Consider the following 24,287-nt stretch of genomic DNA (forward strand, 5'->3'; position numbering starts at 1 on the left):
GGTATCTCTGCTGCTCTCGGTTTTCCATAAGGACCCAGCAGAGGGCTGCATCCTAATAAATCTGCTGGATATATTAAGGACGCACTCCTCCATCTCCAAAGCTGAACCATGGTTTCGTTCATACCGAGCTTAAGTGCAGCGGCTCCATTTCCCTCCTGTAGTGCCAGATCGACAGGCCTCAACTTGAAAGCTGCATCACATGAGTTTGAAAACCTTTCTCTGTCGTGCCTGCTGCTAGCAGGTGCTTGTTCTAAGAGAAAATTAGTGCGTTCTTCTTTGATTTCCACTTCCAATGATTCACTTCCTGCTAAAGAGCCCCCTGGTGGTTGTAGAAAAATACACAGAAAAGCCACACCGGGCTACAAGCCGCATGGTTCAAAGCTTAGGAAAAAAAGTAGCGGCTTATAGTCTGGACAATACGGTACCGTAGGTGAAATTGGATAATTTCCACGGCACACCTGACGATCTGAGTGTCGAGGGCCACAGAAATAGCTATGGAGGATCAGATGTGGCATAAAGTGAGACTTGACATGTTAAATGGATTTATGTTACAGGTACAACATAGAAAACAGAAGGTTAACATGTTAATGTGCAAAAGGTGAAGGAACTTTCTTTGAATATTTAAACGTTTCACATTTAAAGCACAGAAAAGACGCTATTTTATGCGCAACTAATTTCCTTTGTGACAAACTAAAAAAACAAACAGTGAATTTATGCTTTTCAGACGACTAATTCATAAGATATTATTAGTAATGAATCTCTGTTGTTTGTCAGTCAGCAGTGTGTTCACAGCAGCTTGGCCTCACGTGAGCCAGACTGCAGTATCTGTAGAGTAACAATGACTTTAACAGCTTTTCTGAACCAGGGGTAGAACAGGGCGTAGATCAGAGGGTTTAAACATGAGTTTAAATAGAAGAGGAAAAACAAAATTGATGCATAGGAGGTACTGGTTAGATTAACATCAACTAAAGAGAAACAGTAATATGGACAGTAACACATTAAATATACAACAACTAGAACCCCAAGAGTCCTGGCTGCTTTTAACTCTGATTTCTTTGTTCCTGATGTCACTGAATGAAACGAGACGACTGTAATGTGAGAGCGCATGGCACGAGCCTGAGACACGGCCACCACAAATACTCTCAAATACAGAACTATGATGGTCGTTACTGGAAGTATGAAATTAAAAATTAGGTCAAATGTTCCTGCAGCATGGCTCATGTAAAGTGTACATTCTCCAATGCAGGTATTTCTCCTGCCAGGTTGAATTATCACATCCTTTGAATAGAAAAAGCTGCAGGAAGAAGCACAGAACCAACACAGACAAACACAGTATTTGACTCTCGTCAACGAGATTCTGGTGGGGTAATGCAGAGGGTAACAAATGGCTACATATCGGTCGACTGATATCAGGACAATGTTCCAGATCGAAGCAGAGATGATTGTACAGATCAAATAACAAAACAAAACACACATGACATCTCCAAGAAACCAGCAGAATGTAAATCTAAATATTTCTAATGGGATCAGCAGGAGACCAACTAAAAAGTCTGAAACACCCAGAGAGAGGAGGAGGATGTTTGTAGGAGTGTGGAGCTGCCTGGAAGGAGACAAAATAGTAATTATGCATTTATTATAGAAAAAAATATCTGAATTTTAATTATGTCTTGTCATATTATGTAAACACATTGCTTCATATTTCTAAAATTTAAACTGTAGGTTGATGTTTGCCTGAAGTGTGAGACTGAGATGATGATGAGGAGGTTGAGCACTACAGTGATCAGTGAGATGAAGAGCAGCACAGAGTTGAGCAGAACGGCTTCAGACCAGTGAAGTGTGGGCTTCCTGCAGGAGCTGTTGAGGAGATGTGGGAAACAGAGATCAGTTCTGTCTTGGATCTCCATCCTCAGACGGCTGCAGCTCTCTGGTCTGATCCTGTCCTGTAGCAGATGTTTGTTTCTGTCCTCCCTTCTCTCTGGTGCTTTAGTCTCTGGGGAATTTCTGCTTCTTCTGCCTTTTCTCTAATTATTAAATGTTTTTAACATCCATCAAATGTTTGTTTTGTTTCTGCTATTCTCACTTGGCTCTTTTTTTTTTTGACTACTTTCAAAAAAAACAAAAACAATCAAATCTTTCACTTGTTAAATTAAACTACACAAAAAAGCTGTTTTAGTCTTTAAGTCTTATTGAAGTAGGGCTGAAACAATTCCTCAAATGACTCGAGTACCTTGATTATTAAAATTCCTCAAGAAAAATTTAGCTGCCTCGAAGCTTTGTGAATTTATGTTATTATTTCAGCCGGAATATTATTTGCAATGCACAGAGCTCTGACTTCCGCCTCTGAGTTCTTAATGAAAGCTAAGTGTTAGAAGCATAACGTGCAATTTTCAAGTTCGGCTCGTGGAGATTTTATTGATTAATGACCAATAGACATCCTTAAAATGACTGGCGCAATGCCTGGAGTACGGCAGGCTTTCTCCTATGGGAGCTGCTGGTTCAGAGCGAACGGCAAGAAGAGCGTTGCAGGTGTATTTATACAGGTGAGCGGATAGACTGAACACGGCGGTTGGCTGATGGTTACAGTGTAAGTGTAACTTTACGGACGAACCACACAATACATTTCAGATCATTTCGATCTCAACAAACGAGTGGCAGAAATCATCGTGTCAGTACATGGCTGGTAGATGAATTTCCGGGTGTGACGAACAATTTTTACCCTTTTTTTCTGTCTTGGTCACACAAGATCTGCTCTAATTCCAAAACTACAACACCTAGACTCTTCAAACCTGGACTGGATTTGTGGCATATGTGAACCAGAGACCGCTCCAAAGGCAGGAAGCCGACTGTAGGGCAGGGCATTCTGGGTAAATTCAACCAAAACAAACAGGAGAGTCTAATGCTAGCAGGAGAAATGGCTTTTACAGACACAGAAAAGAAATCCTACAACCACAAAAATCTGACACCACTTCATTTTTGTTTACATTTTGTGAAGAAGGAAGTTGCACTCGGCCTCTTCTGAGGTTTTCACGTTGTTTCCTTCAGTAGTTATTGGTGCAGAAACGCCCGCAGGCAAGCGGGGAGGAGCAGGTTTTGGTCCCCAATATAACTAAGACTAGAGGACAATCAGGTGTGAAAGTCAGTACTCATCTCATTATGTTTACAGAGCATCTACAGTATGTTGGCCTCACGTGATCCAGGCTGCAGTATCTGTATAGTAACAATGACTTTAACAGCTTTTCTGAACCAGGGGCAGAACAGGGCGTAGATCAAAGGGTTCAAACAGGAGTTAAAATAAAACAGAATGATCAAATACAACGCATATGACGCGCTGGTCACGTTAACCTCAGCAAGAGTGTAACAGTAGTAAGGGCAGAAACACGTGAGATAAACAACGACGAGAATGCAGAGAGTCCTGGCAGCTTTCAGCTCGGATTTCCTTGTGACAGAAAGCTGATGCAAGATGGTTGTAACATGAGAGCGCACGGCACGAGCCTGAGACACGGCCACCACAAACACTCTTCCGTACAGAACTACAATGACTATAACTGGGACAATGAAGAACAAAGTCAGCTCGACAAACCACGCAACATGCTGGGCAACGTATGAACACTGTCCAACGCAGGAATTGCTCCCGCCCGGCCGAAACGGCTCGTCCTTCAGAAAGAAAAGCCTGTAGAAGGCATTGCTGATCCAACACAGGCAAACACAGCATTTCACTCTTGCCATAGAGATTTTGTTCGGGTACTGCAGAGGATCACAAACAGCCACGTAGCGGTCGGCTACTATGAGAACGATGTTCCCGATTGAAGCAGAGACAACATGCGCAATCAAAAAGCCATACAGAGAACACAGTATTTTGCCAGCAGGCGACTTTTCTGTAGATTTCCAAAGGCATCAGCAGGAGACCCACAAGGAAGTCTGAGACGCTCAAAGACAGGAGGAGCACGTTTGTTGGTGTGTGAAGCTTCTTGCGCGGGGCGTTACTCCTGTGGCCCCATAGAAGGGCATTTGGAAGCGGATGACGACGATTTGTTCCATTGTTTTTCTTTTAGTTTTGTTTTGTGATTGAAGTTACTAATTTGTTTTCTTTTGCAGGTTTGTTATTTTGGAATAATTGAACTTGTCCGTCCTTTTTCCTTGTGTCCCTTTTGTTCCAGGGACAGAGTAGTAGGCCTGAAGCCTCGTTTAAAAAAAAAAAAAACTTTTAAAGAAGAATTACTAATAAAATATTGTGCACTGCTAAATAAATCTGTGTTCGGGTGCATCTTGTTATTTTTAAAAAGATCTCCACCTGCTGGTCACAAACATTTCCTGGCAGAAAAGAAAATTCATGATTAAAATATCTGGTTAACTTGTCCAAGTTGTGAGTCAGAAAGACTGCTTCAAATTTTCTGTCGCTACTCGTCTCACATCATCTCCTGTCACTTCTCCTCGTGCCTCCTAGTTTCTTTAGATATGTAACTTATATGATATAAGAACCAAACTTTGCATTATATTATAATCTTACCTGTAGATGCTCACCTAAAGTTCTGTTCCTTTTGTCAGGGAGGATTGAAGCACATACATGCACAATGTGTCTACATGAAACGCATGTAGACATGTGTCTACACATGTCTACATGTGGTTAAATGACTATTTGTTCATTTGCACTTTGTCAGTATGTTTACTGACAAAGTGCAAATTAACCACTGCTAAATGACTATTAAAACTTATTTCTACAGCTTTAAATCTAGAGTGTACTGCTCTAGATTTTTTATATCAAAGAATGAAAATCTGTTTCAATAAGAGAGATTCATCTTAAAGTTTCTTTATTTGAAAGCAAAAGCGTTAGAAGACCCGACTCACTGAACGCAGTCAGGAGAAGAGCCCTGAACGACACACATCACATGGTTACAGAGTCACAGCAAGGAAAAGACTCACCCAGAGTCTGATCTCATCTCTACTACCAGATGGACCACAGAGACAATCCTGACCTCCAGCTCATGAACCGTCCCTCACCTCTTAGAGGGGACGATTTTATGGCAAGAAAGAGAACCGATGAGGATTTCAGGAGAAACTTCTAGTTCTTCTTTGTCCGTCACTCATGGGTTCAGGTCCAACCAGGGTACAAACTACATTTTTCAGGCTTGATATTTACTTCTCAATTATTAATAAGCCTCTCATGAACACAGCGGTGGTTGAGTAGCTAATTTAAACTCCTGCTCTGCTCGTCAGTCGGTCTTTGAGTCGCCTTTTTTCCTCTTTTTTTGTTGATGGAACCGAAACGCACTGAGTTGCGCAACACCTTGTTGAAACAATAATTACTGAGATTATTCATTTTAACATGTTTTGTTGACTTTTTATAATTAATCTTTTTTAATGAAGCTACAAACGTTTAGGATCTTAGTGAATATTTTTATTAAGCCCATCAGAACAGGAAGTGCTGGTCCTAGCGACGTTCAGATTGTCACCTGCCGAGATCGACTCAAAACCTTTCCGCGATCGACGTATTGGGCTCCCCTGCTTTAAAAGTTCTTTCCAAAAAAAATTACACTTTACGTTTTAACACTTGCTTGACCTTTTTAGCTCACATTGAAAAGTTTAAACCATGCATGTTTTGGGACTCTGCTGTCAGCAAGCAGCACTTCATCTGTAAGCTATTACAACTACACATTATTCAGGTGGATGCGAAATCATAAATCGGCGATCCCCCGTACGTCAGGTCAGGGCCAAGGACCTAAGGACCTCCTCTCTCTCTCGGTCACATCCAAACGACACAGGAACTGCATCGGTCATGTGGTTTTCCTTAAAGTGATACGCACACCAAAACGTATCGCATTGTAACCTTTAACAGAGAACCAGTGGCAACCTCAGCTTACAGTAAATATTAGTCACACAAATGCAAAATAAAAAGTACAATCTGTCATTTTAACTTTCAACATTTCAGTCTGCTTCCAATGGAAATAAATCTTATTTTTCTTGTCATTTCAACGGCCAAGCATATTTGTATTTCTTAGAAGTTTGATCTATCTTGATGCTGTTTTTGATCTGCCACTCAACATGAGTCAGAAGATGCAGCGACACATTATCTACATCAGTTCTGTGGAAATTTTAAAGTAGCACAGGCACATGATGATGAAAGAGACAAAAGTAATTGCTTAAGATATTTCCTGAAAAATAAAATGTGTCTAAAGTTCAACACATTTCATGGGGTCAGGAATAAATGTTTATCTCCTACAAAATTTCTTCAATTTTTGGTTTTTTGACTCATTTAAATGTTTCACATCATCAAACAAATTTTATTATTGAATCAGATTTAAAATGAGTGATTTAACTTTCTAAGGGGGGAAATATCCAAACTAACCTCATGTGAAAAAGCAAACCTGATACATGTTTGTGCCTCCATTTTAAATCTCTAGAGAATTTTTCCACTAAATTCTCTATAATTAAACCAACCTTTTCAAAACTGGTTCAATTTAGCTCCTCTGGAAAGATTTAGAGCAAAAACAGTTTAAGATAAAATTTTAATTCCACTTTACATCCAGACTTTAATTTAGCCACTCAGGAATATTTGGTTTATTTTTTTAGCCTTTCAGAAGTGATGATCACTAATCGCTGACTTGAGGTTTTCAACATTTCCTGACAGAAAAGAAAATTCATGATTAAAATATCTGGTTAAATTGTCCAAGTTGTGAGTCAGAAAGACAGCTTCTCATTCTCTGTCGCTACTCGCTGGATCCTCACATCATCTCCTGTCACTTCCCCGTCTTCTCCTCGGGCCTCCTAGTTTCTTTAGATATGCAACTGAGAAATTGAGATATAAGAAGCAAACGCTGCATTATATTATAATCCTTCCTGTAGATGCTCACCTAAAGTTCTGTTCCTTTTATCAAGGAGGATTGAAGGATATACATGAAACTATGAACATACTGACAATAAGTGCACATAAGCAAATAAACCACAGCTAAATAACTATTAAAACTATTATTTCTACAGCTTTAAATCTAGAGTGAGTGTACTGCTCTAGATTTTTTATATCAATGAGAATCTGTTTCAATGAGAAGAGAAAGATTAACTTTTGTCTTTAAGTTTCTTTATTTGAAAGCAAAAGCGTTAGAAGACCCGACTCACTGAACGCAGTCAGGAGAAGAGCCCTGAACGACACACATCACATGGTTACAGAGTCACAGCAAGGAAAAGACTCACCCAGAGTCTGATCTCATCTCTACTACCAGATGGACCACAGAGACAATCCTGACCTCCAGCTCATGAACCGTCCCTCACCTCTTAGAGGGGACGATTTTATGTCAGGAAAGAGAACCGATGAGGATTTCAATAGAAACTTCTAGTTCTTCTTTGTCCGTCACTCATGGGTTCAGGTCCAACCAGGGTACAAACTACATTCCACATTCAGTCCTTTAATTTCCAGATCCAGCATTTTACCCAAGTTGTCTTCAGGTCTCTTCTGCCATTACAGCTGTGGCAACATCTAAACATTATCTGGAAACTTCTTTAATGGAAAAACACATGTTGCAGAAACACAAAAACACAGCAGATGTAATCAGTGAATAAATGGTAAAAAGTTTCATCAGTTCCATCAAAGATGAAATAAAGCTAAAAATGAAATCTTCTATAATAGTACATACAGTAATTATGCATGTTTGCTTTAAGCAACATATGAAAACAATACATCCATTATTAAATGCAAGTGATTATATTATACCAGAAATTATATTTTACACTTAATTATAATAATGTAGCAGTACTTTTTATTCCTGTAAGTTACCGTAATATTGACAGTTCCACCATGAAATTGCTGCAGTTACAGGAAAAACCTAACAGTGGACATAACTCGTACAAAGATCAGCAAAAATATTGATTCAACACTTGAACCAGTTCATGTTAAGATTTTCTGAAGATATAACAGTAAATTAAAAATGTAATGACTAAAGAGAAAAATGATCTAAATAAGTGAACCAAATGCTCACCAAACAGTAAACAGTGTCTTCAGTAGCTGATAGTTTACATAACATTAGTAGATAGTTTGTCAATAAAAATATTTTTAATGAAACCTTTCAGAAAAATGAACTGTATCTTTTGCTACTGCCAGCTGTGTGTGGAGGCTCTCTTGAATAGTAATAAAACCTAAACAGTCTCAGGATCTGCAGCAGACCTCATTTCATAATCTGTGCTGCTCAACTCCAGATTGTTACATATTTTAGAACACAGTGAAGACAGAAACTTATCCATGACGCTTTTCCGACTTAACAAATATAAAGTTGTGTCTGCAATGGGACTAAGACAAATACAAACATAAGATAATAATGTAATAATAATAACGCAGGTGTTAATATGTCGTACTCCAGAACTATTCCAAAGCCAAATGACGATGGGCAGATAAAGCAGAGTGTAATTAATCAGCACCACGGCCTGAATGGCTATGATTCGTCGTTTTTCATCTGCTGGGACACGGAGCGCTCCAGAGAGAGCTTTGATAGTCCCAACCAAGAAGAAGATGAGCAACGGAAAGGGCAGGAGGAGAAAAACTAAGAAGAAGATGGCAGATGGCAGAAAAGGAGTAGCATAATACAATGGAAGAAAACCAACAGGAAGTATCCAGACCACACTGCAGACCACCACATATGTCTTGATGTTTCTCCTGAATCTGTACCACAGTGGCTTGGCAATGACCAGATACCTGCAGTAACAGATACAGATGTTTAGTCTCTGAAGATTATTAAGGTCAGACTGAAGTGAGAGACAGAAGAGGAAACATGGAAACGTACCTTTCACAAGAGATGCACACCATGAATCCAACACTGACCATTACAGCATAAAATGTGACGTGAAAGGACTCGCTATGTGAATATATCTCTGATGATATTCTGCAGCCGAGCTGAATGAGATCAGAGACCAGGAGGTTGATGACATAGACTGGAGCATCTTGACCCTTTTTCACCTGTGAGAAAGTCAACAGAAAAAAAATATTAATGACATAAAAATATGCTGGACATGTAGGATGTTTATTTTAGTCATTTCTAAACACAAGACAAACTTAAATCTGAGACAAGAGAGAACCACAGTTTAAATCAGGCTAAGAGTCAAATCCATTATGAATAAATAAGTTACAATTATACTGAACTCACCTGGAAAAAAACTGCAATCATCACTATAAGAATTAGAAGAAGTTCAATGGCAATGGTGATCCAATTCACCCGTAGTGGGATTTCATATAGTAAATAGGAGTAATGGTCATCATTGTTGCCATCATGAGTGTTGCTGTTGTTGCGGCTCATGTTGCTGTAATTGAGACTTTTTTCCCCAGATCTGTTAAAGTTCAACTCTTCCATCCTTCAGTATTGAACCAGGAATTTGATGACAGGTTTGACTGTAAACCGAAGAGACAAAAGGTGTAAATTATTTTTAAACGTTTCAATGTAACATGTAATTCCTGACATTTTACCATCAGAATCTAAATGATATCAAATTATATTGTAAAAGTGGACATATTTCTCAATTATCAAAGTTTATATGTTCTTTGGGTTTTCCTTAACTGGGTCCAGCCTGGAAATATTCACTTTTCCAACCAGAGAAAGCCAAACATTCAGTGTTTTAAAGATTAACTTCTCTGTATTGACTAATGGACGTGTTTCAATTCAGGTTGTTATGAACAACCCTGCATTAATAAACATTCAACTGGAACAATGTAAATTTTAGAGTGAGACAGCAGTTTATATGTGTATAATCTGAATGATTTATTTTGTTCATTTACGCTGATGCATCAGGTTTTGGGAGTAAAAGTTATTTTTCACCCAGGATCCATTGCAGGAAGGATCCTCAGACACAAAAAAGGAAAATAATTTTCATGTTTTCATTTCTAATTTATTATTGTCAAAATGAATTTCATGCACGTGACGACAGTGGGGAGGAAAAACTCCCCTTTAACAGGAAGAAACCTCCAGCAGAACCAGAACCAGAACCTGGCTCAGTTCAAGTGGTCATCTGCCACAGCAGACCGGGGGTTTGAGAAAACAGAACAGATATGCAAAAAAGAAACAGAATCGCTGACGTAGGAGTACTTTTTATGTTAAAAGTAAAAAGTTAACAGCAGAAGAGACAGAATGGTTAATTACCCTTTATATGATCTCAGATGATGCCGTCTTCTAGAAAGGCATCACAGCCAAACAGACCAGATGAAGCTTCTGTGGACTGAGGGGAAAATGAAAATATGAAGTTAATCATTGAATTAACAGTAAATAATGCAAACTGAACAGTAGCAGAAGAAGAAAGTAGGAGAGTGAGATAAAGTGGTCAGTTTGTCCTCCATTAGCCTGAAGCAGCATAACTTAAACCATCCATGTTGGCAGGTAGCATAATTGTTTTTTCTAATTTGTTCTACCAGTAGTATTAATTATGGGATATATTTTTAACAACATATTATATTCGATGTAATCTTTCATTTCTGTACAAGAAAAAATATATTTACCATTCAAAGTTTAAGGGGACTGAGATGGTTCTTGTTTTAGCCAGTTATCCTTCTCATCTTAACGATCTGCAGCCTGTGCATTCTCTATATCTACGTACCTTATGGTGTCTGACCAATAACATCTGACTAATCAGACATGAAAGGAAATGGACACAGAGATGATGTGGTAAGTTCACTTCCTTTATAAACAGGAAGTTTATAAAGGAACTTCCTGTTTATAAAGGAAGTGTCTTAATATGATAAAGTATTTCAGTTTTCTAAAACTCAGTTCTTATGAACCAACTTCTTCCAAGTTGGTTCATAAGAACTTGGAAGAAGTTCTTATGGCGTTATGGCGCTACATAACGCCATAATTGGCGCTATGTAGCGCCAATTAACAATAAATATCCTTTAAAGGTTTTTTCCAAAAAAATTACACTTAATGTTTTAACACTTGTTTGACCTTTTTAGCTCACATTGAACAGTTTAATCCATGCATGTTTTGGGACTCTGCTGTCAGCAAGCAGCACCTCATCTGTAAGCTGTTACTCTAACTTTAGAGAAGCAAAGCTGCAGTCATGGACACATTTCACATTATAGACAAAGTATGCAACAGGGACAAATATGGGCATGCTGGGTGCAGGATGCACTGCATTGCTCTTGCTTCATCACCCATGTTGGTTCTTCCCAGGGGCACCGCCAAGAATCTTGGGCCCTCTGACAAAGAATTAGTTTGGGCCTCCCTGTGCAGCTACTGTTACAATTTTTTGAGTCTATTTGACCCATAAAAAGCATCACAATTTTAAAGGCTTGCATCTGCCTTGCTTTCTTTGGTTCAATACTAACAACTAGCACAATATTTAATGTTCATGAATTTTACATCTAATCATCCACATCCAGTATGCAAGTAGTTTTGCTTAATTTTTTTCTATTAGTTTTAGATTACTGAAATGAAACATTTTCTCCCAGTTCCAACACAATGTGGTTAATAGGAGAAAACCCACTAAAACGTGATTTATTGTAGCTTTTCACAAGGTAGCTTGAGTATAAATGATCCAGAATGTTTTAACATTTTTAGCAAGTTAACACAGAATTTAATAGCCAAAATGTTCACTTTCCTGCAGTATTTGGGTACTGGTTTGAATCTGTTTGCATTTTAAATATATATTTGTGTTTTTTTGTTTTTTTCCAGCTCACATCGCACCTTTTTGGTTCATTCCTTTACACTTATTTACTGATTTTCTTACTTTGTTTCTTTAGTTTATTTTTAGGGTTAAGCAACACCTGCCATAAAGATGAAGGAGTCTTTATGAATGATTTATGAATCCATGATTTAATGCAAGTGCCTAATGCAGTAGTTCATGATACACGATTTTTTGCCCCTATTTTCCCCTTATGATAATCTTACATCGTTGGCCGATCTAAGATGGTCGCTGGTGATATTGTAACCGATCATCCTGTAGTGTGATTTAAATCGTCGTGGCCGCTCCGATCTAAATCAGGGGTTTTTCCTGACTGGGAGCTTAATGTGACAGGTAGCCAATCAGAAAGCACGGATTCTCCTCGGCGCTTTCTGAGGGGAAATTACGGAGGGGAATCCCAAACAGCTGACACGGCGCGACCCGAAGTCCAGCGGAATTCGGAGATGATATGTGGAAACAACATTAACATTTTGTGCAAAGAATATAGAAATGACAAGGGGAGGAGTTTGGAGCCAAATTGCTACCGCAGTTGATAAACCCGGTAAGTTTCCAGCTGTTCTTCGTTAACGTGACATAAATAGGTTATAATGATTTTTATTCAGTCAGGACTTTACGACTCTGGCCACATGCATCACAGGTAGATTCTAGTAAAGCATTGATTAATGCCTGGTTTTAAAATTAGTTAACTGGACTTGTAGCCATTATTTTGTGCCCATGTAGCTGGACACCACATGGCACGATAAACCCGATCGAATCGTTATACCTGGGATTTCTAGTGTGTCTCTCAGGTTTTGAAAATGGGCGAAAACTCTTTTAGTGTGCGCTGGGCATTACACTAAGGAAATAGGGAGGGTCAGTGGAGAGCACCGGAGTTGAGCCATTTTTCATTCAGTGTCATCAACAGAAAGAAAAAAGGTAGTAAGAGACGATAAAGCCGATAATTAAAATGAGGTCGATAAGTTTAATTTATCGTGCGATTAATTGATTTATCGTTTATCGTTTATCGCGACAGGTCTAGTTAAGATTTTCTGAAATATAAAAGTAAATGTAAAATAAAATTTCTAGAGAGAAAGAAAAATGATCTATAAGTGAAACAAATGCTCAGAATGCTCACTAAACACTAAACAGTGTCTTCAGTAGCTGATAGTTTACATTACATTAGTAGATAGTTTGCCAATAAAAATATTTTTAATGAAACATTTCAGAAAAATAAACTATGTTTTGCTACTGCCAGCTGTGTGTGGAAAATATTTCAGTTTTCTAAAACTCAGTTCTCATGAACCAAGTTCTTCAAGCTCAAATCATTGCAATTATATAGCGCCAATTAACAACAAATATCCTTTAATGGTTCTTTCCAAAAAAGAAAAGTTATACTTTACGTTTTAACACGTTTAGCCAATTAAACGCTAAACGTGTTAAACTGTTCACATTGAACAGTTTAAACCAGGCATGTTACACTTCATCACCCATGTTGGTTCTTCCATCCTCCTTTAGCTGGTGGACTATCACTCAAGATGTGGTGAGCCAACTGTGGGCCTCCAGACACATTGGTGTGGTTTGCTTTATGTTTGCCTCCTTTCAGATGACTCACCAGAAAGGTGATGCCACTGGCATCTATCAACCAACAACCCTCCCCCCACATATACTCTATATCCATCCACTTTTACACATAATGAAATGAATGAAATGACTGAAGTCACAAATACAGATACCTTTATGTTACCCATGTACTTTTGTACCAGATGCAGTTTCATTTAATTCTAATTTAAATTCTGACCTATGATGAAAATCCTCAGTGGCTCATTGTGTGAACCAAAATAAATAAAAACATTAATATTTTACTGTACTATAGGCTCCCTGTATGGATAAGTGGAAGAAATATATATTTTGGTTTTGCCATTGAGAGTGGAGAGTAATTGGTTACATTTACTTCTACTGCTGTAATTATAGTTTGTCTAATTTGTACTTGAAGTTGTTTACAAAACCCATCAAGAGTAGCTCAAGTTATTTCTGAGAAAAAGAAAATACCATAATGTACTAAAGGCATCAATTTAACTGAAAGTATGATCCTGGGTCATCCACAGGAGAGCATCAGGCCATGAAAATCTAATAATCAGAAAACTGGAGGCAGGGTCAGAGACAGGCAGGGTTCAGCAACAGGGGCGGCTCTTGACGCCCCTCTGGGCTGGTCCAGATGTTGACGATGGAAGTTGCGAATGAGGCCCTTATCCAGGACCAGGCGAGAAGTTATCCAGGACCTCTCCTCAGGACCATAGCCCTTCCAGTCCACAAGATAATGGATGCCACGGCCCCAACGTCTTGAACATAGCAAACGCCTCACAGTAAAGGCAGGAGCTCCATCAATGAGTCGGGGGATTAAAGGGGTCTGGATGGAGGGCAAAACCTGGACGACATCAAAAGGTTTGACCTTGGAGACATGAAAGGTCGGGTGTACACGCAATGAAGAATGCAGTTACTCACACAGCTACTGGGTTAAAAACAGGAACCAACTTGATTTACACTAGAGTCACATTCACCCATTTGCACTCACAAACGCTCACACATTTATACACCAATACGCAGATCGACAGTGTAATAGAATATTTCGTTTTCAGTCTTATTTCATTCTTGAAGGAACTGATGATACTTTTTACCATTTATTTACTGATTATATCTGCTGTGTTTTTGTATTTCTGCAAGATGTGTTTGTCCATTAAATGAGATTCCAGATAATGTTTAGATGTTTCCACAGCTGTGATAGCAGAAGAGACCTGAAGACATCTTGGGTAAAATGCTGGATCTGACAATTGTCTTAAAGGACTGATGTGTGGAATGTAGTTTGTACCCTTTTTGACCAGACCCCATGAACTGACAAAGAAGAATTAGAAGTTCCTCCTGAAATCCTCATCGGTTCTCTTTCCTGCCATAAAATCATCTCCTCCAAGAGGTGAGAAATAGTTCATGAGTTGGGGGTCAGGATGTCTCTGGGGCCATCTGGTAATAGAGATAAGATCCGACTTTGGGAGGGTCTTTGTCTTGCTGTGACTATATAACGATGTGATGTGTGTCGTTCAGGGCTCTTCTCCTGACTGCGCTCAGAGAGAAGGGTCTTCGAACAATTTTGCCTTCGAATAAAGAAACTTAAAGACAAAGATTAATCTTTCTCTTACTATTGAAACAACTTCTCATTTCTTGATAATGAAATTTCCATAACTGCAGGCAATTTGGGGTTAGGTGCCTTGACCAAGGACACATCGACATGAAGCAGGAGGAAGCTGGAATCGAACCTACAACCGTCCGATCGCAAGACGACCCACACTGCCACAATCGCCTCCACTAATTTGCTTTCAGTGAACAAAATTATGACATTCATACTGAAATACATATCCTTCTCAAAAAAATAGCATATTGTGATAAAGTTCATTATTTTCCATAATGTAATGATAAAAATTAAACTGTCATATATTTTAGATTCATTGCACACCAACTGAAATATTCCAGGTCTTTTATTGTTTTAATTCTGATGATTTTGGCATACAGCTCATGAAAACCCAAAATCCCTGTCTCAAAAAATTAGCATATCATGAAAAGGTTCTCTGAACGAGCAATTAACCTGATCATCTGAATCAACAAAGTAACTCTAAACACCTGCAAAAGATTCCTGAGGCTTTTAAAAACTCCCAGCCTGGTTCATTACTCAAAACCGCAATCATGGGTCAGACTGCTGACCTGACTGCTGTCTAGAAGGCCATTATTGACGCCCTCAAGCAAGAGGGTAAGACACAGAAAGACATTTCTGAACAAATAGGCTGTTCCCAGAGTGTTGTATCAAGGCACCTCAGTGGGAAGGAAAAAGTGTGACAGAAAACGCTGCACAACGAGAAGAGGTGACCGGACCCTGAGGAAGATGGTGGAGAAGAGCCGATTCCAGACCTTGGGGGACCTGCGGAAGCAGTGGACTGAGTCAGGAGTAGAAACATCCAGAGCCACCGTTGCACAGGCATGTGCAGGAAATGGGCTACAGGTGCTGTATTCCCCAGGTCAAAGGTCAAGCCACTTTGAACCAGAAACAGCGGCAGAAGCGCCTGACCTGGCCTACAGAGAAGCAGCACTGGACTGTTGCTCAGTGGTCCAAAGTACTTTTTTCGGATGAAAGCAAATTCTGCATATCATTCGGAAATCAAGGTGCCAGAGTCTGGAGGAAGACTGGGGAGAAGGAAATGCAAAAGGCCAGAAGTCCAGTGTCAAGTAGCCACAGTCAGTGATGGTCTGGGGAGCCATGTCAGCTGCTGGTGTTGGTCCACTGTGTTTTATCAAGGCCAGGGTCAATGCAGCAGCTATCAGGAGGTTTTGGAGCATTTCATGCTTCCATCTGCTGAAAAGCTTTATGGAGATGAAGATTTAATTTTTCAGCACGACCTGGCACCTGCTCACAGTGCCAAAACCACTGGTATTACTGACCATGGTATTACTGTGCCCAATTGGCCTGCCAACTCTCCTGACCTGAAACCCATAGAGAATCTGTGGGATATTGTGAAGAGAAAGTTGAGAGACGCAAGACCCAAAACTCTGGATGAGCTTAAGGCCGCTAGTATCGAAGCATCCTGGGCCTCCATAACACCTCAGCAGAGCCACAGGCTGATTGCCTCCATGCCACGCCGCATTGAAGGCTGCAAAAGGATTCCTGACCAAGTATTGAGTGCAGAACTGAACATAATTATTTGAAGGTTGACTTTTTTGGTATTAAAGCACATTTCTGTTTCATTCATTGTAAACAAGTTATAACATGTTTTTCATAGCCACCTTTATCAAGACGCCTGTACAGGTTTAACACCTGGCTGGAAGCAACAGAGACGTGTTGCTGCACAGATCAGCATACCTGTGCATGTTAGAATTATGGCAGCAACAAGCAATTAACTTTTGGCAGGTTTCTCCAAACAAGCCGAGTGAGTAGAGTAATGCTGTTGAACGCAGTTGATGTTAGCTAAATGAAGATTACCTAACCCATGCAATTTAACTAAGCTTGTTAGTTTAGCTTGTTAAAAAGAATAAGCTAATTGTGCCATCTTTGCATTAGTGTCATTATTTACCAAATAATGCAAAGTCTGCACTTTTAATAGGCTTTTAATGCAGCTTTTAAAACAACTTAACATTAAAAGTGTCATTATTTCCAAATGACACTTCATGACAACAGTCATAGACATTCATAAAGACTTCATGTTCATGACGGGTGTTATGTCATATTTATGACAGTGTCATGTACACCCCTTCAAAATAAAGTGTCACCAAATCTTCCTATTAACTTCAGTTTTTAAATTAAATAAATCTATGAAAGGTCGTCTCTAGCAAAGTTTCTTTCTGATTCACTTTCATGTCTCCCAAGATGAAAGTCAATTGTTTAACTTAATTTTAACTTTTGAAATGACATATGTACACAGTTCCTATGGCATGTCAGAGGAAATCTTTCTGATTTGCCCCGTATAGTACAGCTCATCAGGTGTTTTTCTTTCTTTTCATTTTCCTGTCACACGAGTCTCTACAGTATGTTGGTCTCACTTGAGCCCTGCTGCAGAATCTGCAAAGTGACAATGTGTCTGATTGCTTTTCTAAACCAGGGATAAAACGGGGCATAAAGCAAAGGGTTCAGGCAGGAGTTAAAGTAAAACAAAAAGATCAAAAAAGTTGCAAATGAACTGTTGGTGATATTCCTTTCTATGAGAGTGTAACAGTAATAGGGACAGAAGCAGAAAAGGTAAACAACGATGAGCACGCCGAGAGTCCTGGCGGCTTTCAGCTGATTTCTTCGTCACGACGTTCACCGAAAGCTGCAGCGTGACGGCCGTGACGCGAGAGCGCACGGCTCGGGCCTGAGACACGGCCACCACGAACACTCTCGTGTACAGCACTACGATGACTGTGACCGGAGCAATAAAGTTCAGAATAAGATCAAAAAATCCTGCGATAGAGTTGGTAACAAACTGTAGTGGTATAGAAATACACCTAATTCCACACAGGTGGTTGTCAGGTGAGAAGTTCCGGTTGTTAAGGTGGGCGTGGCATATAAGGAGCTGCGGCGTTCATTCAGGATGTGTCGTCTTTGCTCTCCCACTGTGTGGCTTGCGTCCTGTGGACTCTGGCAGCGGAAAGTAACAAATCGCTGGCTGGTGCATGTTGCGCTAATGTTCTGGTGGTAAAGCGCCACTGCGCTGCGCTCCTTCTCTTCCTCCTTCTGCGAGTGTGTGTGTGCGTGTGTGTGTGTGTGTGTGTGTGTGTGTGTGTGTGTGTGTGTGTGTGTGTGTGTGTGTGTGTGTGCGCGCGCGTGTGCGTGTGTGTGTGTGTGTGTGTGTGTGTGCGTGTGTGTTTGGATCGGCAGCCTCCATCGCTGCAAGGCTTCAGCTTCACCCGGCAGTCTGAGCAGAACGCCGTTTCACAGCATATTTATGTTTTCATGTCGTGCTCCTCCTCCCACAATGCATTGCTCGTTACATAAAGTTAACCCTAACCCCCTAACACCAAATGACTTTTTGATGCTTTTATTTTTTCATAGAATTTATTCAACACCAGTCGTGGTCTTAGTAATCCGACAAGAAGAGTCTTCCTGAATATGAAAACCTGGAAAACTGAGAATTTTCAGACATTTTGGTTTGAGACAATGAAACATTTTCTTCAGCATTTTTTGAAAAGGTGCATATTTACATTTCAAGCTTACAAAGTTAAGGATAGTGATCATTGTGATTAATCACAGCGCCAAGGAGCGATTAACTGGACTACATTTAGTAATAGATGGACAGCTCTAATTTTTATTATTTCACACCTTTGTTGCATTTGATTCAGATTTACTAAAAATAAATGTGTGATAAGACGATAATAGACAGTTTATCAGCAAACAGTAGAAACTTTGAGTTCCTCAGTTGAAAAAGGCAACTTTTCAAATGTTCCCATAGTTTGAAAGATGGCTTTGATTGGAGCGGTTAAGAAAAATAAAGATTCATTTGTCAGCAGGAAACCTTGGTGTAAAATAATCTCTTGGAAAATAACTACTAAAACATTGTCCTGCTGCCTCATTTCAAAACTACTAAAATTATAGTTAGACCTGGTGGGCATTTGTGTCCCAGTAGGCAGAAGATTGTCATATTTTGGAAACCAGGGATGAGTCACAGCAGAACTATACTTTTCTGATTGTTTCTATTGCAACGGAAGATTTTTTTCATCATAAAAGTCAACTTTGCACCTTGTCAAAGTGTCTGGAGGCAGGCCGTACATACATGCATTCCTATTTAATAAATTAGAATAATATCACAAATTCCATTGATTTTAGGAACTTCATCACTAAGCGACACTCATAGATCACCTACAAACAGATGGATGTTTGAAAAATCTTTTATTTCTGTTAATTATGATGATTTTCCACTTACAGCTATTGACAACATGACATTTAAAATTTGAATATTACATCAGACCAATAAAAACCTATTTATATAGAAATGTGAGCTTAGTGAAAAGTATAACATTTTGCTTAAAAGTTATTTTCAAAACGTACTTTTAGTCTTTAGTCTACATTATAACTTATTAAACACAAACATGCTCATATATATGCATATATATGTATACAAAACTGAATTAAAGTGATGTCATCATTAAACTTTATTTATTGACTCACTGCAGATTACCGACGTACATATTTTTTTATCATAGCGTTAATTACTGGATGTCTTTTGTGAACATCAGGTGTGTTTCCAGAGAAGTGTGGCTACAGTATGTTGGCGTCAGGCTGCAGTATCTGCAGAGTGACGATGAGCCTGATGGCTTTTCTGAACCAGGGGTAGAACAGGGCGTAGATCAAAGGGTTCAGACAGGAGTTAAAATAAAAGACAAAGATCAAAAACGAGGCATACGCAGTGCTGGTCACATTAACCTCAACAACGGAGTAACTGTATTACAGACAGTTACACATTAGATACACCACAATGAGAATGCCCAGAGTCCTGGCTGCTTTCACTGAGCAGTGAAGCGTGACGGCCGTGACGTGGGAGCGCATGGTGCGGGCCTGAGACACGGCCGCCACGAACACACAAGAACACGATAATCGAAACCGGAAATATGAAATTCAGAACGAGGTCGACGGTCCCGGTCACGTAGCTTATCACGTGCATTCTCCAAAGCAGGATTTTTCTCCTGCCCGGTTGAACCAGCTCATCTCTTATGTAAAATATACTGTAAAAACCTGCACCCAGCCAACACAGACCGATGCAACACTTGACTCTTCCCAAAGTGATCCTGGTGGCGTAATGCAGAGGGTGACAAATGGCTACATAGTGGTCAAACAATATGAGAACGATGCTTCCAATGGAACCAGAGACAATTTGACAGACCAGCTAGCAATAGAGAGAGCATACGACATCCCCAAGAAACCAGCAGGCTGTGCTTCGAAAGATTTCTCCGGGCATCAACAGGAGACCCACAAGGAAATCTGAGACCGCCAGTACAGTGTATGTGTGCGAGAAAGATAAAATGTGTGTGCGTGAGACATTTTAGTAGTATGTATACGCAATTTGAGTATTTTTTGAGTGTGCGTGATGTTTTTTAGAGTGTGCGTGATGTTTTTTTAGAGTGTGCGTGATGTTTTTTAGTGTGCGTGATGTTTTTTAGAGTGTGCGTGATGTTTTTTAGAGTGTGCGTGATGTTTTTTTAGAGTGTGCGTGATGTTTTTTAGAGTGTGCGTGATGTTTTTTAGAGTGTGCGTGATGTTTTTTAGAGTGTGCGTGATGTTTTTTTAGAGTGTGCGTGATGTTTTTTAGTGTGCGTGATGTTTTTTAGAGTGTGCGTGATGTTTTTTAGAGTGTGCGTGATGTTTTTTTAGAGTGTGCGTGATGTTTTTTAGAGTGTGCGTGATGTTTTTTAGAGTGTGCGTGATGTTTTTTAGAGTGTGCGTGATGTTTTTTAGAGTGTGCGTGATGTTTTTTTAGAGTGTGCGTGATGTTTTTTAGTGTGCGTGATGTTTTTTAGAGTGTGCGTGATGTTTTTTAGAGTGTGCCTGATGTTTTTTTGGAGTGTGCGTGATGTTTTTTTGAGTGTGCGTGAGTTTCTTGTAGTGTGTGAGAGACAAAACATAGATTTTGTCCTAAACGGCCCCTCATAACCCTGGACAGGTCGCCAGTCGATTGCAGGACAACACAGACAAACACACTAAGGAGAATTCAGTGAAAGACTCCAGGCTGGGAATCAAACCCAGGATCTTCTTACTGCGAGGTAACATTCTAACCAACTCCACCACTGTGCAGCCTCTTTTATGCAAGATGCGTGGACAAATGTTTGAGTTTTTGTTTTTTACTGGTTTAACAGCTACAGTTGTACCAGTGGCCTAAAACAAGAGGCTGGGACACTAAAATATCACGACTTTTTCAGAAAATAAATGTCAAATGATGACTTTCTGGCATAAAATAAATTGTTCATATTTAACTGATGAGAGGCCAGAAGCCTACAAACTTAAAGTCATAACAGAACTTAGTGAAGAGATTGCATCATGTGTGCCGGATGCGTCATGTTGTGTATCCTCAAACATGTTAACACCTTTGATTGCAGTGGCGCCTTGGAGATCAATGCATAGAGGTGTGAACAAACCCGTCTAATGAGGCTCAGCGAGAAGCCATTAGGAACAAGTTGGCTACAAAACGTGTTTACAAAGAAGCATTGTTAACTTCCCTGGATTTGTGCGTGCGTGCGTGCGTGCGTGCGTGCGGGCGGGCGGGCGTGCGTGCGGGCGGGCGTGCGTGCGTGCGTGCGTGCGCGCTCGTGTGTGTGTGTGTGTGTGTCTGTGTTATGGAGTCGTTAATGGCCAAAGCATAATTTTGATATGTTTTTAAAGTTAACTTCCATTGATAGACATGGATCTATGGCAATGAAAGTTCATGTTGTTTGCTCATTAGGAAAGCTCAACAGTTTAGTTTTATAACCATGTTAGAATTATTATTTGATTAATCTTACTTATATGAAGCTTATAATGTTATGCCACTTTTAGAGGTTCTTTTAGAAGTTTGTTCTGTCTGTTGTTCGTTCACTTCTTGTTGCAGAAGATAAGCGGCAGAGAACAAGAACACACCCCAACGACCTCGAGGAGAATGTGCTGTTTCAAGTTATCTTATATGGATAAGAGTTTGCTGTGTCAAGCTTCAACAGAGTCTGTTTAGCTGTTGAAGCTGCTTGTAACTAGGGCGTTTTCTGATTCAATAAAAGAGCGAGGTGAGCAGAGAAACTTCAGAGTGTTGGTCGGAGATTGTAACTGAAGCATTCTCTGAGCACTCTCCTCGCGAGTGAAAACTATTTACTGACTCTTTGTCTCTGTTTTTTGCAGTGTGTAAGAAATGTCTAGTGTTTGAACCTGACATTTAATTGGTCCTTCGAGCCGGATACCGATATACCAGACGATTCCAGCGGGTGAGTAAAAAACCAGGAAGCCTGTGCACAGCATTTGAGACCCTTTCCGGGACTGGTCTTTTTCCTCACGAGCTGGAGTCCGACGGTTGACGGTTTTCCTCAGAGACTGGAGACACAGTGAGTAGTTTCAGTTTAAAACCAGTATGTATGGGGAACGGTAAAAAAATTGTAATAAACCAGTTAAAGTCCGCGGGAGGCCAGACTCCTCTAACTATAAGTTAAAATCTGTGTAGGACGGCGGCGTCCTCTGGTAAGAAATTAAACCCTGAGAATCCTAGGCACTATCAGGTAAAATAAAAGCAGTTAAAGTCCGCGGGAGGCCAGACTCCTCTAACTATAAGTTAAATTCTGTGTGGGACGGCGGCGTCCCCTGCAAAAAGGACAACGGGAGTCCTCTACTAGGTAGTTAAAATCCGCAAAGGGCAGGAGTGTCCTACTTAAAAGTGTGAAAGTGTGTGTGAGTGAATGAAAACTGAATATCACTAGATAAACAGTTTTATACCAAAACAACGGGGAACAAATGGTGAGATTTTGTGGATGTTTGTAGACAAGAAAACTCCGCTCTCTGAGTTGAAGTGAGTTTTACCACAATCTATTTATCACCATCCTGTTGAAATTTTCCAGTGTTTAGAACACAGCAGGTGTTGAGACCACACTGGACTAAATTTAGTTCAAAATGGGTACCGGGGGAAGCAATATAAACAAAAGGTCTTAGAAGACCTGTCCAGTAAAGACTGGAAAAGAGTTGAAAAAATAAATGAGGATGCAGTAAACCCGCTTTGTTACTGGGTAAAACAGTACGATTTTAATGGCAGTTTAAGTACTACTAGCATAAAAGAACTACAGCAAAAATTAGAACAAAATGTAATGGAAAAGAAAAACAAATGGCAAAAGAGGGTTATGAACAAACAAAAGTCTGGCTCCAAATAGCTGAGAGAAGAGAAGAGGGAGAAAGGAAGGCCAAAGATAAGAGAGGACGGGAAACAGAGGAGCAGAAAAATAAGGCAGAGGAGACAGAGTGTAAGAAAGGAGGGGGGGAAATAGTAAGAGTACAGTCATGTTTCATAGAAAAGAGGATGACAATGACAGTACAGTGTATGCAGCATTACTGAGAGAAGCGAGGCAAGTGCTGCAGGAAGCTGCGGTAGAGCAGCAGCGCCCGGAACTACAAGGAGCAACTGCTCCACCCCTACCGACACCACAAGGCAGTAATCTATCTGATAGAACCCCACCTCCATATGATCCAAATATGACACCTATAGCAACCAGGTCACGGGGAACAGTGGGGGATTGGTCCCATAAACTAGGAGGATTATTATCACCTAGCCAGCCCCAGATGCCCAATTTTCAGGCAACAGATGGGGATTTGTTTCCTATGATTGAAATGCCAAACCCGAGAGCAGGTGAAGGAAATGTTGCACCAACTATAAGAGTCTATAGAACATGGACAAAGGATGATATAAGGAGAGCAGTAGATGGCATTCCACATCCTAGAGAAGACTTAGAACAATGTCTGGAGGACATGGAGAATCTTAGAAAAACCTACTATCTAAACGGTGCCGAAACACAACAGGTCTGGATGCAGGTTATAGGGCCCGACTGGCATCATGTAAAGGGAAATTATGATCCTTTAAATAGACAACACGACCCTCCAGTAACAGAGGAACAGGGGAGTGAAAGCCTGAATACTAAAGTGGGAAATTTGCTCACCAGGATCAGAGCTAGGTACCGTAGACAGGCTAACTATACAGAAATCGGTAGATGCAAACAGAAGCCTGAGGAATCATTTGATGATTTTAGAGTGAGAATGGAAAAGGTGTTTAAAACCCATAGTGGACTGCAGGAGGACAATGATGAGCAGGGTGTTTATAGACAGCAGTTAAAAATGCATTACATGCAGGATCTAGACCAGAAATAAATGGATGGATTTTGAAACACTTCATAGGGATGGGTAGTAGTACACTCGGAGACTACATTAACCATGCCTTACATGCAGAAAAAGTGACCAAAGGAAAACAGAAATCCACACCGGTTTCTACCTTTTTCCAAGGGGAGGAGACAGAGGTTTTCTACCAGGGAGGAAGAGACAGAGGTAGAAGCAGAGGACGTGGTAGAGGACGGGGTAGGGGGCGAGGATTTGATCCGCACCCAGAAACTCGAGCTTGTTGGAATTGTGGAAAAGAGGGCCATCTAGCAAGGGACTGTAG

At 40.1% G+C, this 24,287-nt stretch overlaps 3 protein-coding genes and 1 pseudogene across 3 annotated transcripts in view; all 4 read right to left on the reverse strand.

Annotated features, from left to right (window-relative positions):
* The window catches only part of LOC108166978 (trace amine-associated receptor 3-like), a 123,213-nt gene that overhangs the window by 86,939 nt on the left and 11,987 nt on the right, over nucleotides 1-24,287 (reverse strand). The window lies entirely within an intron of this gene.
* LOC108166072 (trace amine-associated receptor 13c-like) lies at nucleotides 784-2,005 on the reverse strand. The gene is made up of 2 exons (XM_081613555.1): nucleotides 1,688-2,005; nucleotides 784-1,649 (listed from the first exon to the last, which is right to left on the reverse strand). Exons 1-2 carry the CDS (start codon nucleotides 1,902-1,904, stop codon nucleotides 787-789), a joined length of 1,080 nt encoding a protein of 359 aa, XP_081469681.1. The 5' UTR covers nucleotides 1,905-2,005; the 3' UTR covers nucleotides 784-786.
* LOC145554321 (trace amine-associated receptor 5-like) lies at nucleotides 2,800-6,371 on the reverse strand (annotated as a pseudogene).
* On the reverse strand, nucleotides 7,067-10,722 carry LOC103472714 (uncharacterized). The gene is made up of 5 exons (XM_081599340.1): nucleotides 10,466-10,722; nucleotides 10,113-10,188; nucleotides 9,126-9,367; nucleotides 8,766-8,938; nucleotides 7,067-8,677 (listed from the first exon to the last, which is right to left on the reverse strand). The coding sequence occupies exons 3-5, from the start codon at nucleotides 9,327-9,329 to the stop codon at nucleotides 8,125-8,127; spliced, it is 930 nt and encodes a 309-aa protein (XP_081455466.1). The 5' UTR covers nucleotides 9,330-9,367; nucleotides 10,113-10,188; nucleotides 10,466-10,722; the 3' UTR covers nucleotides 7,067-8,124.

This window comes from Poecilia reticulata, chromosome 2 (assembly GCF_904066995.2).
Source record: "Poecilia reticulata chromosome 2, P_reticulata-male-v2, whole genome shotgun sequence".
NCBI classification, from domain to species: domain Eukaryota; kingdom Metazoa; phylum Chordata; class Actinopteri; order Cyprinodontiformes; family Poeciliidae; genus Poecilia; species Poecilia reticulata.